Source organism: Beta vulgaris, chromosome 3 (assembly GCF_026745355.1).
Source record: "Beta vulgaris subsp. vulgaris cultivar EL10 chromosome 3, EL10.2, whole genome shotgun sequence".
NCBI classification, from domain to species: domain Eukaryota; kingdom Viridiplantae; phylum Streptophyta; class Magnoliopsida; order Caryophyllales; family Amaranthaceae; genus Beta; species Beta vulgaris.
Window position 1 is genome coordinate 9,265,760 of NC_079204.1, and position 16,828 is coordinate 9,282,587.

The 16,828-nt window shown below is 35.4% G+C and overlaps 1 protein-coding gene across 1 annotated transcript; it reads left to right on the top strand.

Moving 5' to 3' along the window:
• The first annotated feature begins 9,310 nt into the window (after positions 1 to 9,310).
• On the top strand, positions 9,311 to 13,436 carry LOC104906463 (hypothetical protein). Its single transcript, XM_010695220.4, has 4 exons — positions 9,311 to 9,804; positions 11,337 to 11,515; positions 12,509 to 12,827; positions 13,138 to 13,436. The coding sequence occupies exons 1-4, from the start codon at positions 9,388 to 9,390 to the stop codon at positions 13,216 to 13,218; spliced, it is 996 nt and encodes a 331-aa protein (XP_010693522.2). The 5' UTR covers positions 9,311 to 9,387; the 3' UTR covers positions 13,219 to 13,436.
• The last annotated feature ends 3,392 nt before the right edge of the window (positions 13,437 to 16,828 follow it).

Genomic DNA, 16,828 nt, shown 5'->3' on the forward strand with positions numbered 1-16,828 from the left:
AATATTACCTATCAATAAAATCGAAAACGGTGACTTATAACACGTTCTTCATAAAGTGATATAAATAATTCAAGTACATATAGCATCGAAATAGCAAGTCAAACTCATATATGCTTTATAAGTTAATAAGAATGAATTACTTTTAAAAATAATTATTTCTTTTCACAACTTTGCATCGGCAAAGACCTTTATATAACCAAATATTACCTATCAATAAAATCGAAAACGGTGACTTATAACACGTCTGAAGGCCAAATAAGTATTTTGTCTTTTATAAAAGTCATTTATCCAAACTTAGAGAATAAGTATATGGAAGAGTTCCAATAAAGAATAATGTTTCAACACAAAACAATTATACTCATTTATCGCAATATTAAAACTTCTCATTAAAAACTTGCAGGAAGAGCTTTTGAAATAAGCATTTATAAACTCAATAGTTGATAAATATTTGAAATATTCCTACCTAAAAACTCATAACTATACTTTCATAAGTGGCAATGACTTCAAATCATAAATATTTTCCCGGACAATATATAATTAGCTGTTTATAAACTTGTATGTTCTATATCAAAATTTCCGAAAAATTAACTCATTTCAAACAATTATAATCCAAGCACTAATTAAGATTAATTATGATCAATGTATAAGGTTATCAAAATAATATACTTCCTCCGTTTTTTTTAGATGTTACACTTTTCTTAAATTGCATGTTTCTAAATAGATGTTACACTTTTTTTTATTTCCTAAATTGGAAAGTTTTATGCTGTAAAATTACTTACTTACCCTTACTTATAAGGATTAATCAAAATTAAACTAACTTAATTTAACCTTATTATATACTAATCCAAAATTAATTAAACCTCCTCCCTTCTCTTCCACCACCCCTCCTACACCACCTCAGCTGCCCCATCCCTTCCCCCCACCTCGCAGCCTCCTTACCCACCACCACATAAGCCCGGCGAATTCCCACCACCACTCCACCACCCACCCGAAATTGCTACCCACCCAAAATGCTACCCACCCACCCAAAAATCCCAACCACCCACCCACCCACCTGAAAACAAGACCCCCACCCACGAAATTATTCCCCACCACCGGAAAACTAGGGGGAGCAGCGACGACCAAACGAGCCCTGATGGAACGAAGGAAGAACGACGAAGGTGCCCCACCTACCTGAAAACGCAGCGACCTGAAAACGCAGCGACGAAAAGGGCCCCACCTACCTGAAAACGCAGCGACGAAAAAGAACGACGAGACTGGGCGAGCGGTTCGCGCGACGAGGCTGGGCGAGCGTGTGTGGTGTGTGCTGGGGTGCGAAGGCTGGTCGAAGGTGGCGACGATGTTCGAATTTCAGGTGGGTGGTGGGGTGGTGGTTCGAATTCGGCGGGTGGGCTAATATGAGCGGGTTTTTCGGCGGGTGGGGTGGGCTTTTTGGTGGGTGGGTGGGGTTTTCGGGTGGGTTGGGTGGGGTTTTGGGTGGTTGGGTGGGTGGTTCGAATTTCAGGTGGGTGGTGGTGGGAGTTGTCTGGGCTGCTGGGGTGGTGGTGGGGAACCCTAGTTGGGGTTCTCTTTTCTCTCTCCTCCCTTCCCTTAAACCCCATGTTAATTCTCCCCTAATTACTCCTCCAATTTTTGCCTAGGGAACCACAATTTTTGAAAGTGTAACATCTAAAAAAAACGGAGGAAGTAATAAAATCATAAGAATCGTAACATATCGGTGAATTTTCAAAATTTGAATCAAATCCTAATTATGTATGATTTTTTAAACAATAAATCTAAGAAATTATTTATTACATTCTTTTCAAACCTATATAAGATAGTAGTAAAATGATAGTTCTTTTGATTTGTTTTATTCCAATTAATATTTAGTTGTAACTTGTAAGGTGAAAAGTCTAACTCAATATACATAAACATGCATATAGTTAAAACCAGGGGCGGATTTACTATGGATTCACTGGGTTCAGGTGAACTCAATTATTTTTGGAAAAAAATTGCCCGGTTTTTTTTTATTTTTAAATTAAAAAATATTTTAGATATTAGATATATACTATATGCGTGCAAAATAAAACATGAAAGAAGCATGTGTCCTAGTGGTTTTGTGTCTCATGGGCCGCGGGATTTGAAGTTTGAGGTATGGGGTTCGAAACCTCGTTTTTTTTTCCCGGCTCCCTGGATACGCCACTGGTTAAAACCACCAACTTTACTAGTGAATTCTATTGAAACCAATTAATCCATACTTCACATAGTTTAAGTTTTGAAAATTGAGACCGCAAATACTAAACATGTTGTCAATTTAAACATATTTCAAGGTAGCTCAATCAAACTAAGCTACTATACATATTGAAAACAATCTTGAATAACTAGTTTTACGGAAACATAAACTTCTATATGTAATACATGTAGAACATTTATCGTAAAAAGAAATTATATAAGCAAAGGTTCTATACTAGTAATGGACGGACAATGGACAATTGTATCATTACTCTTCATCAACCAAGAATCACATTATTGCTCAAATTCCATAATTATGCATTGTATTCACGTCAACTGTACTAGGATAACATGAAACCAATCAATAAGCATTATCAATTTCTCACTACATTTCACTTGAAGGGACTAATATGATTAAGTTCTCTTAACATAAATCCTTTAACTAACTAAGTATCCTCAATGGATTTCAGTTGATTAATTAATGAAATACCTCAAGAATATATTAGAGTTGCCCACTTACAATCTAAATAATACTGATTTTTAACCTCAATGAACCAACACGAATACCTAAATTCTCAAAATAACTCATTCCTTGTATTGTCCCAGTCCCACTATAAGAAATAAGTAAAGGAAGTAGATTGAAAATTCAAAATCATAATTTCAAATGTTCAAAATCAATAGCTTATCAGGTGGTAATCGTGGTATCATGCATAGGTTAATTCATTTATAAAAATTAAGACAAGTAAATTATTATGATATATTGATATGTAAACCCTCCATGTATGTTACACCATAAGGAATTTAGGTCTTCCATTTTAAATAGAATTAATTTTAGAAAAGTATAAAAACAGAAAAGCTTCGTGATTCCACATGAGCAGCAGCTTAATAAAAATGGCAAAAGCAGCACTGAGATTACAAAGGATATAAATCCTGACTCACATCTTCAATTTGAGTGATTTTGAGCCTAAATTCAATAACTTCTCGAGATCTACAACTGTCGTGAAGAAACAATTGTCTATATTTGACTTCGACTGTATAGTGAAGATAGTTAAGCAAATAAAGGCTTGTGAGTTGCGAATATAAAGGACATAAATAACATGGCTTTAGGCTTTTAATAACATGAGATTATTTCAGAGGGGAAATAAAAATGTGCATACTACCACATAAAGAAAATCTTGACACAAGAAGATCAAAAGGGAAGCATCACTGTAGTTAGTTCTCATGCCACCACATAAAGAAAATGGTGAGAGAGGAGAAATGAAATGAGGTCTCTCAAAACAGTAACCTACAAATACATTTCATTTACTTGAAACACATCATAATTTGTAAATGATATAAAAGAGGTTGTTTTTCAAAAAGAAAAAAAAATCAGTACCACCACGACAGAATGCAAATAATTAAGAAAATCATGTTTAATTAAATAATCAAAATCCATACTACCAGTTAAATGAAAATTAAAAACTCCCAATTTTCACTCAAGCTAATTATAAGTATTAGTTAGCAAAATTTAAAACAGGTTCTCTAAAACAAGGCTATTACCTACTAAGGGGTCGTTTGGTTCATTATTTTTGAGTTTCAAGAAATGGAATCAGTTACCGATTCCCTTTCTTTTTGTTTGGTTCAACCCCACATCAATCCTTACCATTACTTGATGTTAATGGATTCCCCCAATTTATTACCTTCTCCTCCCCCTCAAGTAACAAAATTCATTACTTATAGGTAATGGTTACCCTTCATCTCCATTACTTGGCTTGAACCAAACATCCTTACACTCAATAAAGGTAATCATTTTTATTACCATTCCCCTCCTCTATTTGTATCCATTCCTTTTTCATTTCATGTATTGAACCAAACGACCATAAAACAATCTTGAGTGGAAACCAAATGAAACGAACTCCTATCTCTTTGATAATATTCCATGAGGTCGATCTCTAACCAAAAGAATGATAACTGAACTCTAATTTCATTTCCTTCTTAATCCCAAAGTGATACAACTCATACATTTACAAACATTAGCTTTTACATCTTCCTAACGCACGACTGCAATGCTACATCATAACTAACTCTTATTGTGAACATTGGATCAGGAAATTCGAGATGCGATGTTTGATTTGGCTAGTAATAAATCACCGGGAATTGATGGTATTCCTGCTGACTTTTACAAAATTCATTGGGCAACTATAGGGCCGTCAGTTTTACAAGCAGTAAAAAGGTTTTTCACTACTGGCCATCTTCTCCATGAATGGAACAAAACACTGTTGGTTCTTATTCCGAAAGTTAACCCTCCAGAAGAGGTATGTCAATTTCGACCAATTAGCCTCTGTAACGTCATCTATAAATGTATAGCAAAATGTATGGTCAATCGAATGAAGGGACTTCTGCCGAATCTAATAGATGATTACCAGAACGCTTTCATTCCAGGGAGACACATGGATGACAATATTTTGATATCACATGAAATCACACACATCATAAATAAGCAAAGGACGGGGGTTCGTCATCTGGCAGCACTAAAACTGGATATGAACAAGGCTTATGATAGAGTAAGCTGGTTGTTTATTCTAAAGGTTCTGAGGGCGTATGGGTTTCCCAGGTATTGGATTCAGTTGATTCACCAATGTATTACCACAGTCTCGTATAGAGTTCTGGTAAATGGAACGGCAACCCCAACGTTTTACCCAAACTGTGGATTACGTCAGGGAGACCCCCTGTCTCCTTATCTTTTCCTCTTCTGTATGGATATTCTTTCTCGCATGACAACGCTGGCTACAGAAATTCGACAGATTCAGGGTATTAAGATTGGAAAACAAGGCCCGACAATATCTCACCTTTTCTTTGCAGATGATGCTCTCTTCTTTTTTCGGGCTTCTTCAGATACCTGTTGCGCTATCAACACTTTAATTTCAAGATTTTGCAATATATCGGGGCAGATGATCAATCGCCAAAAGTCCTTTGTAAAATTCAGCCCTAATATACCTATGGATCAGCATCAAATATACAAGAATAATCTTCAGCTGGATGATAAAAATTCGCTTGGTTCATATCTGGGGTCCCCAATTGATATTCAAGGCCCAAAAGTCGAGCACTTTACCCCTCTTCTGGATGTTGTCTCAAGGAAAATAGCCACTTGGAACCATACATTGCTTTCTCAGCCGACTAAGCTTATAATCATTAATCCAATTCTGGTGGCTACCATTATGCATCATCTTTCCATTTTCCCGATTCCTATTACTATAGCTACCAAGTTGGACGCAATGATTGCTAGATTCTTTTGGAAAAATAATTCTCAAGTCGGGATTCATTGGAAAAGGAAGGAAGTTTTACATCAACCTCGAGGTCAAGGCGGCCTTGGTATCCGTAATATTGGTATGTTTAATAAAGCTCTATTCATGAAACAAGTATGGCGCATTGTCCAACACCCTCAATTGTTGTTATCTAAGGTCTTTCAGTCGTCGAACCAGCATAAAACCTGGATTCGTTCGTCGAACTACAGAATTTCGTTGGGCCGTCGCGGTCTTCTTATGGCTAGCAAGACTTTGCAAGAGACATGTGCTTGGAAAGTGGGTAACGGCTCAGACATTAGAGCTGCAACGCAACCATGGGTTGGTGGAAAAATTCCTACTTTTAGAGATGTGGTAACACTACAAACCGCGACAAATACTATGGTTGCGGACCTTATTCTCCCTCATAATCAAGGCTGGAACGTTCGTCTCCTTCATAACCTTTTCACACCGTCTGATGTTCGCATGATTCGAGGTATGGAACTTCCTTCTCAGTTGGATATTAGGGACAGATACTACTGGCCTCTAGTTAGTTCTGGAAATTACACTACAAAGTCGGGTTATGGTTTTCTTTTACAACAACAACAACAACGAGAAAATTACAGCATGACAACCCCTAAGAATTCGAAATTTTTTCGTCAACTATGGGGATTGAACATCATGCCTAAATGGAAAATGTTTGTCTGGAAATTGTGGCATAATTGTTTGGCCACGTCTTCCAACCTCCATCATCGAGGTATCAGGGACATTCATCACTGCAGGATATGTTTACATGAGATTGAGGATGACCAGCATTTATTCAGGTTTTGTCCTCTTGCTTTGGAAGCTTGGGAGGGGAGCGATCTCCCAATTCGGCCATCAGATCACCCCCTTAGATCGTTGGCAGAGTGGCTTGAGTTCTGGTTTGGAAAATTTCTTAAGGAAGACGGTTATCAGAGTACTCGGGTGCCAGTTTTCCTAGGTACCTTGTGGGCAATCTGGATGACTAGGAATGATCAAGTGTTTCGCCAGGTTAGAGCAACTTTAGAGCTTCTCAAAGTTTATGCTACGGAAAGCAAAAATCAACATGCTAGATTCATTGTGGAGGAGACTCCGACAAGGCCGCCTCCGATCCCCCAGCCCCCAACTATGGTCATCCGCCGGGCTTCATCATAGCAAATCTTGGGCAACATCAGCTGGTTGCCCCGAACATGACAATTCAGATAGACGGATCGTGGGATAGATCTACTGGAAACGGTGGCCTTGCTTGGGTTGCGATGCAGGCAATGGTCCCTGTTTCGCTTCAAGGGACAAGTATATATGCGTCCTCGGCTCTTCAAACAGAGGCTATGGCATGCCTCTCGGCACTTCGGTGGGCTAGCTCTATCAGTGCTACCAGTATTATGATCATTACGGATTCAGAACTTCTTGTTTGATACCTGTCAAATCAACTATCTCCAGACATCTCCATATGTCATACTATGCAGGATATTCGAGCTATCTCAGCTACTTTTGTTTGTTGTCATATTATGAAAGTAGGTAGAGATCAAGTTCACCAGGCTCATATGATCGCTTGCCGTTGTCGTATCCAGAGGTTTAATGTAGAGTAATTTATTTCTGTACGCTAATTTGATGTCAAAAAAAAAAAATTAAAAAAAAATTAAAAATAAAAGTTGTGATTAATATGATCTAAAACTGCTTATAAATACAACCTATTGCATATAACTAGTACATTAAATTCAGATAGACAAAGTCACATAATGTCTCTTCTCAAGACATCACAATTCAATACAACTAATTCTAAATTTTCAAATTTTAATGCTAAATAAGTTTCTCTAACCCTGCATCTCAAAGACTCGACACCTAATTTAGAACTTTTGATCATTGTCCAAATTCTTTTTGTACCTCTAGTAACTTAAATAAAATATTCAATTTGGCTACCAGTAAGGATGAGGAGCTAGCTCATGTGGTAGAGCACTCCCCTCTGATCTCTGAGGTCAGGGGTTCGATCCTTTCCCCCAACATTATATTGGGATATTTCTTTAGCATGCTTTGCATGCAAGGCTAGTAGTCTTGGTAGGGGTTAGCCCTTGAACTGACTTATATCCAGTTCTTCATGTTCAATGCCTAATGTCTCAAATTAGTCTCTAGTTTATTCAACTTGCCACTATGAATCACTATCACATGATTAACTTCTTTCAACTAAACCAATAAACTTCAAATCCAAAACACACACTACCAAGTAATATCTCAAATTTCTAAATTCAAATTCACTTCATCTGATTCCTAGACAGTTCCTCTTTCGTCCTCTTTGCATATTCCTATTACCTTAATTAGGTCATGTTCCTCCATAAAAGTATTTTCCTTCTTTTGAACGTAGTAAGCATAGTTACTCTAGTTAATCATCTACAATATCATAATTTACCTCAAATCCAATCGGAACTTTTAGAATTATTTTATGACCATAAAATCACATATTCATCTACTACTTAATTTAAAGTAAGCTCTCATTTAGAATCTAATTTTGTTGGTCATTATTCCAACATCCATAGAAAATTTTAGACATACAATAGGCTATGGGTGTAGGATTACCATCATACTCCACGTTTCTACAAACTTCAATTTAATCATTTATATTTATATTATTTACAATATTAAGAAAATACTTTTACTTCCTCATGAACACAACTCATGCCATTACACATCCTATTTTCATTTAACATTCATGTTAAGTTACCATTTACTTTATCATCTCCAACCCCGCACTTATAACCACAACTCACCTAATACACTTATCATGCATTTCAAGCTCCACAAATGAACATATTCACGTTTTCTATCATATACACACATACTCGGCACCCACACAATATTCACACGACACACATAGACAACACACACTCACATCTCTCAATCTTACGCTTTCCGTCATAAATTTCAATTCATCCATAATAAAAGGTACATAACTAGCTCCATACATGACACTTCTAACCACTATTTATGTCATTCCAACATCTTTAGTTCACTATTCTATACTTCTTTATTCATATTCTACCTCCCGAATTTATAATTTCATTGTCACATCTCACTTTATTCAACTTACACATATTACATGCATTATCTAATAACACACACCTTTACGTCATACACATATGCACATTCACATTTCACACATTGCACCTTTTTCATAAAATTACAAATTCTCACTTCCTATCCTAATTTTTTTTCAAATTTGCGATCTTTCAAATGTTCTTTTTTTAGAAAAAAAAACTTTGGCTCTGATACCAAATTCACGGTTTGGGCGGGCTGGTCACGGATTGAAAAATCTTGGCCCACACTAGTCTGTTAATGATTTTCACGGTACTGGCGGTTCGTGAGCCTAGCGGGTGGATCGCGCTGACGGTTCAACATGAGAATTTTTTATTTATTTTTCAAAATTATGAAATTATTGATTATTGTTACATAAAACCTCTAAAATTAATTAAAAAATAAATATAATTATTAATATTAATGAATAATTTCATTATTTTTTAATTTGATTTAATTATAATACTAATTTGATTAAAATATATACACTTTGATTAAAACATACATAATTTGTTTAAATAATTACATGGGATGGGTTGATCCGATTCAAAGGTCGGGCTGGACCGATATCATGGACCGAGTTGGACGATTTTAGTAGTAGGCTTTTGTGTGTGGGGCTAAAAAAAATTGTGCCCATAACCTATGCACCAATTTCATGGTTCGAGGTAGATTGAACCTGGCTTTATATGGGCTCGAACCACCCGACTTACAAGATGAGCCGGGTTGAATTGACCGCATTGTTGGCGATCTCTGGTGACTAGTAGGCTCTAACTAACATTGAACTGAGGCAGAATTCTACTTTATCTCTTCTCTTTCTCGGTAAGATAAAATGAACCAAGGAATTCTGCAATGGAATCCCTCTTCTCCAAACACACACTCTCTCTCCTCATCCTTGCTCTCATCCATCCCATATATCCCCAAATTCAAACGCTTTACACTAATCTCAGCAACCATAAAATCTGTTGAAGAAGAAAAGGAAGAAAAATTACCCGCAAGAGAGAGAAGAAAGCTCCGAAATGAGAGGAGAGAGAGCAAAAGTTACAACTGGAAAGAAGAAGTAGAGATGAAACTTATCAAAAAGCCCAAGAAAAGATATGCTTCTTGGACTGAAGAGCTCAATCTTGATACATTGGCCCAATTGGGCCCTCAATGGTGGGTTGCTCGGGTTTCTCGGGTCAATAGTCAAGAGACTGGTGAACGTCTTGCTCGTTCTCTTGCTAACAATTATCCAGACATTGATTTCAAGGTATAATTTTGAAGATTATGAAGGAAATTTCACATTTTTATGTTATTTTGGCTTTTGGGTTTGTGAAAATTTCAAGTTTTTTTTGCTGGGTTTGATGTTACAATTGTTTTTATGATATGTTTGTATGTAAAATGATGATGAGATTTGGGAAACTAGAGCTGTTTTCATCTATAAGGGAGTGAAAGGGCAATTAGTAGATTATACACCCAGGTGTAGGATGAGCATCCTACACCTTGTCCAAAACTACGTAGTTTTGATGGTTTTAGGGGAAAGTTTGGGTAAATTTTGTTTCTTTGGTTATTTTATTGGACATTATGACAAGGTTAGCTTTGCCTAATTTTAATAGGGGTGGAACAAAGATTGGAACTTTGTTGAAATCACATAACAACCTGCAATCAATTTTTGTATGCAACATTTGTATGTTTTTATGTAATATGTCATTTTTTGGATTTCTTATACAACATTTGTTATATATCATACAATATTATTATTTCATTAAACAGTATCAAGTTTTTTTTTTTCAAAAAAACATGCACCTTCTATTTACAACAATGCAAGGGGTTGAACTAGGAATTTCTCTAAGGTTATGCAACTTTCAGTATTGCTTTGGTAGATAATCAAGTGAAAGAAATGTCATATTATTTTTGCAGAAGATTCTTTACAATGCCCAATGGATGGTTACTTATGAAATTTAGTATTGTAAGTGATCGAACTTGGAATCTGATTGGGTTATTTGCAATGTGAAATTTGTGACATGGGAATTGGGAAGTACTAGATACTAAGTGTGGTCGTCAATTGCCTGCTATTCACCTATGGTGCATCATTGCAGAATCTTCAACGACCTGTTTTGCTTTGAAGTATCGTAGAGATTTACCGGGTTGTTTAGTGATGGGAAGCTCCTGGAGTATTCGCCTTTTTTCCTTGGCATTTGAGAATGGCAGCCTTGTTTTTTGTGAATGTCTTTGCAAAGTTCCATAAGCAACATAAGAAAAAACAATTAGCTTATCGGAAATTGAGGAAAGTTACAATCCAAGTGCATTGCAGTGAGTATAGACTAGGCTTTTGCATGCATCTTAATTCCTGCTCCGTTAAGTTTCATGTCTGGAAGTTTGATTGAAGAATTTCTGTTAACAGTCTTCCTTTAGGTAGGTGTCCTATGAATTCGAGTTATATGGAGGTATTCTTGCCGTCTTCAGCTTTATTCTTCCTCAACTTCTAAAAGTAAGCATCAGAAAGTAGAGTTTCAGATAAGTTATTCTAAGGGTTAACACGTTCCGATAGGCAATAAGGGTTATGTTTACATAAGGGCCAATTAGTTAAATAAGAAATTAAGTTTAGATCTAGGTTCTTAAAGTAAAAAGAATGTAACCTGAGTTTACAACTCTCTTTCTGTGTAAATGAACATCATTATCTGTAGATTAGAGCTGAACTTGGATACTTGATGTTGAAGGTTCTGTGTCTGCGGTAAAGTACAATGAAGAGTGATGTGAAATATTTATATTCTTTCTAACAGTTCTTATTTTTATTTTTAGCTTTATATGCCTGCAGTACAAGAGAAAAGAAAGTTGAAGAATGGTTCTTATTCCATCAAGTCAAAACCACTGTTTCCTGGATGCGTCTTTTTGAGATGTGTGCTGAACAAGGAGCTGCATGACTTCATTAGAGAAGCTGATGGCATAGGTGCATTTGTTGGATCCAAAGTTGGAAACACGTAAGCTATCTGCAACGCCTTGTCCGCTTGATGACAGCGTAAGCTTTTTGCATAAAATCAAGTGGATCTTTCTCTGATGTGGCGCTTCTGTTCTCTTTCTTCAGAAATTGGTTTAGTATATGTTGGCTTCTCAAAACTTGAAGGAATGCATAGAAAGCCACTCATTGTCTTCAAGTTCCATGTAAACTTGAACCATTGTACATCAATCCACTCATAGTAGCACACTGCACACCACTCATCTAAATTATCTTGAAGTGTTTGTGCTTTGTTTCTAGCATTTATGAGTTATGACCAGTTACAATCATCTAAGATACATGTTGCCGCATCTAAAAAAGTTGATGGACTGATGTATTACAATCATGTTTTTCGTGCTAAAAACCTGGTAAAAAGTCCAAACTATGTTGTAGTATATTAGTTATGCCTTGGTTGTCTGCTACTTGATTTTCCAACTGTAAAATGTGATGGATTTATTAACCAAAACACATTACTCAGATTCTGCATGTAGATCATGTAGACCAGAACTTAGTTGGTTTAGTGAAATGCTCCTGCCCATTCACTCACAAATAAGCAAAGAAGGAATTACAGAAAAACAGATAACAGAGTAACAAGGATAGTTTGATTGATTTTGAAGATAACATCTGAGTTTTCGAGAGGCTCAGTCTCTCCAGATACATGATGTCGCAAGTAAATAAATCTAAGCTTAACCAGGTTTAACTAGAGTTATTAAGCCGCTTTATTTGAACCCTTCTTTCAAAGTGTAAAACTTCAATTTCTATGCTTAAAACATAGGGGAAACAATTTATCTTGGGCACATGCTTGAAGAGCTTCATTGAAATGTATCAATGTATTCGTAACAAAGCAACTTTGTTAAATTTTGCATCATATTTTTCTTGCTGAATGAGAGGATCCTATGTTTTATTTTTCCTGTCTAGGGAATTACTAGGTACATGTCCAGACACCAGCCGAATTAAATTTATTACACCATTTTTTCAGGAAAAAACAGATTAACAAACCCAGACCAGTGTCTGAAGATGATATGGAAAAAATATTCCAACAAGCAAAAGAGGAGCAGGAGAAAGCTGATCTAGCCTTCCAAGAAGAGCAGAAACTAGTGATTCGTCAGTCTGAGATGGGTGATCTCGAAACACTACTTGATACAAGTCCAAAAAGCCGAAGAAATAAGATTCCAGTATCTGCCCCAAAGGAAAGAAAGAAAAAGCTCGCCAAAGTTGGTTCAACGATTAGAGTTGTTTCTGGGTCCTTTGCAGAGTTTTCAGGCATTCTCAAGAAGGTGGATAAAAAGAATGGGATGGTATGATATTTTGACATTGCAATAATATTTGGTTAATATGGGAAGTAAAATTTCCTAGAAAGTGGAAGAACGTAAAGTTGTTTGGTTGTGTCTAGAATGTAGAAAGTTGGCCATAGGTAAGTAAAACTTTCCATGGGAATTTTGCTTCACGTGATCAATAAAACGACTTTATGCACTTATAAAACTCCAGCGGAAAAACAACTTAGTAGGAAATGTTATTTTCTATGATCAATAAAATGACCACTTAATGTTGTTTTCATTAATCTTTTTGGATCTAACCATATTTAAAAGAACGCCTTATTTGCTGCAGGTGACAGTCGGATTTACACTATTTGGCAAGGAGACCATAGCTGACTTAGACATCAACGCAATTGTAGAAGATGCCGAGTAAATGGCGAGTGTATTTCAAGTTTAACCTTCAATCCGTCCGTCTCGAGGCTTTCTCATGTAGTATAGAGTTTGTGGACTTTTGGTTATTGTTTGTCATGTTTAGATTAATGAATGTACATTACGAGTGTAAATGTGAATAGACACTATGTAACGTTAAGAAGCAAAAGTTTCTCATACATTCATATTCTCTTTTACAAGGTTAACCTATATTGGCTAGAAGTACAACTTTCTACATTGGTTATGAACTCCTTGCCAATGGCCCAAAACAGGCAATACTCTTACTAAAGTAACTTGAGTGGTGCTCCTTTTCCCTAATCAACCATCTTAATCTTTTTTAGGTGAGCGTGTCTTTCTTTCTTGAGAACCACCACATATCTCTATTATGTAAGGGAAGGGCGAGCAGGAATGTTGCTTCCACATATCTCTATAATTAGTGGAAGATTGCAGCAGGAACGTTGCTTCCTCATGAGATAATCTCGTCATTAAATGATGATGAAAATGGTCATGAAGTTGCCGAGCTTCAGTGGAAGATAATGGTGGATGATTTAACTAGGAAAGGGTTAAATAATTGTATGGCAATTTGATGTCTCTGGCTCTATGATTGGGGATCCAATGGAAGTTTCTGGCTCTATGAATTGAATTTAGAGTTGGTAATTTGTCAATAATAGTTAATTTTGTGAATTTTGAAGAGTTATGTTCTGTGTGAATATAATGTCAGTGAACTATAATTTGTGTGAGGCTCTAGTAAATTGCGTTTTTTTCTGAATTTTTAATTGTGTAAATTGTTAGTGAATTATGATTTTTCTGAATTGTTAGTGATTTTTTTACAGGAATTGTTAGTGAATTTTAATGTGTGGGTTATTAGCGAATTATTTTTGATGGGAATAAATTTAGTGTTGTTGATTTTGTTTTTAGATGTAAAACTTGATGGTATTCTAAATCGATTCCAAAATTTTAGAACTTATTGTGAATAATGGTAATATTCTTTTATTTAAGTAAAATTTCATATGATTGTAAGTCGGTTCCAAAATTTTAGAATCATAGTGAACAATTGTAGTTTTCTTTTATTGAAGTAGTTGTATATGGATTTTGTAACATTTTGTATTTAGCAGTTATGATTTGTTTACTTTTTTCGTATTTAGTAACGTGCAATTGCACTACCCCTCACCAGAACTCTTGGATCCGCCCCTGAATCAGAGAGAGTAGGAACAGAGAAAGTGAGAGGAGGCAAGGAGGAGAGAGGAAAGGGAACAACAGTTGAGTTAGGGTTTGTTCACTGCTACACACTTTTCCTTTTACTTTCTTTGCTCTTTCTCTCTTTTCAAAGAGAACTCAGTTTTTTTTAAGAAAACAGGGGTAGCAGATGCTACCCCTTGTGACTTACTGGCTCCGCCAATAACTATATTAGAATTTCCGCAAAGATCACAATAGGAGAAACCGCATATGACAACACCACGATCCAACACTATAATAACCCCCCCTCCCTCCAGGTTTCGTTCCTTGAAACAATATTTTCAGACTATTATTGTTTTATCCTGACAATTTAAGAAAGCATATCTTGTACTGTACTATCTTGTACTACCTCCTCCGGTCTTTTTATTAATGTACCCGTATTCATTTTTGGGACGTCCCTTATTAGTTTACCCATTTATTTTGTTTCTATTTTTGGAATGTGACCACTAACTTTGCATCACACATACATTCAATTTTAACATAAAATAATAGTTTCTCTTTCTTTCTATGTCCCACAACATTGTTTCTCCTAAAATTTTGTGCAAAAGAAACGGGTAAGCTAATAAAGATCGGAAGGAGTACTATATAAGGTGTACTTATCATACTATTCAAGATAAACTTTCTCATTATCTCTATCAAAAATTCCTCCAACTTGAGAAATGGGTAAGATTGGAGTACATCGGAGTCTATAGTTCATCGACTGATTCTCATTTCAAGCCTACGCCTTGTTTGGTAAGCGGAGTAGGATCATATTACTCCTCTCTTAAAACAATACTAGATTTCTAAACACGCGATGCGTACGACAATAATTTTTTACATGCGACAATTTTTTCATTGTGGAGTCTATCGTGCGACAACAATTTTTACATGCGATAACAATTTTTTCATTGTGGAGTCTATTTTTTTGCTTTATTAATTCCAAATTTGATTCAAATTTATGTTCACCATAATTGCAAATATTATCTTTATATCTTTGTGCTCTTGTTTGTTTCTTTTTAATTTTGATTTATTTGTTAACGATTTTCAATTCTAACTACTACTCCCTCTGTTTTTTTTTATCATTCTCACTTTCTCTGTGCGCGTCTCCCAATGCACTTCTTTGAACTTAAATATCTTTCATTATATATTAGTAAAAATTATAACGATTGAATATTAATTGAGACGAATCAAACAAGACCCCACATGACTATATTTTTTCTTATAGATTGAAAACAATTGAGAAGATTCTTTCTATATATAAATAGTGCCAAGATTCTAAGTGAGAAAGATAAAAAAAACAGAGCGAGTATTATCTATCACCGATCGTATAGCTAAAACTTCAAATGTAATACGTTGTCTGAATCTGACCTTACTATCCTCTATGTAATTGACTTACATAAACTGAAATTATATAAACCCATTAATATTATCATTTCTTTACATGACTACAATGTTGTGGAAGTATAATACTGATTTTTTATATTGACAAGTTTTGTAGTTTAATGTAAGATTTTAATATTTATAAATGAATTTGTTATCTTTGTTTTTTAAAAGCTTTTTCATTCTTTCCTTTCTTTAAACCTAAAATTTAAGTTATTCTAATTCTAGTTTTTAAATATGACAAATATTTTAATTGATTGATAACCCATCTATAAAACCCAAAACAAACAAATGTTATACTGTCACATATACTCTTCCCTCCCCCCCTCCCCCACATAATCAAATGAGACACTAAGTAATAAAAATATGTGTTCCAAAAATCGAACCCATGACCTTTCATTTGATATGCTAATGCACTAATCAACTACACTACAATGCTCATGTTGGTCTTGGGGGAAAAAAATCATTTAAAGACAAATATTTATGTTTTTAAAGACTTCAAATGCACACCAGTAAATAATGCGGGGCGTATGGCCCAAGACAAGAATTAGTTATTATCTTAAAAATTTAAACAAAAGTGATGTTTAAGGATATTATAGTCATTTAATAAGGGGACACCATGTCTCCACTTCACTTATATAATAGAGATTTTCATATGATCTGTCGAAATTCAAAGGATGGAGGAGAAGGGTAGGAGATGATCGTATTATTTTGAAGACATTAAGGATATGTGCAAATTAATAGGTGCAGACGTACGTATGATGAGTAAGGTATGCACAAATGAACATCAAGCACTAGGTTATGCACATAAATACCAATACCAATGAACATATACTAATAGAGTTGTACATATGTTCATTTGGCTTGTTAGTCATGTACATGTGTTTATTTGACTTAGGGTGCGTTCTGTTCAACTTAAAAAATTAAGTTTCAGGTCCAATAAGTTCAGATAAGTTCAGATAAGTTCAGATAAGTTCAGATAAGTTCGGATAAGTTGCAATAAGGTCTAATAAGTGCAA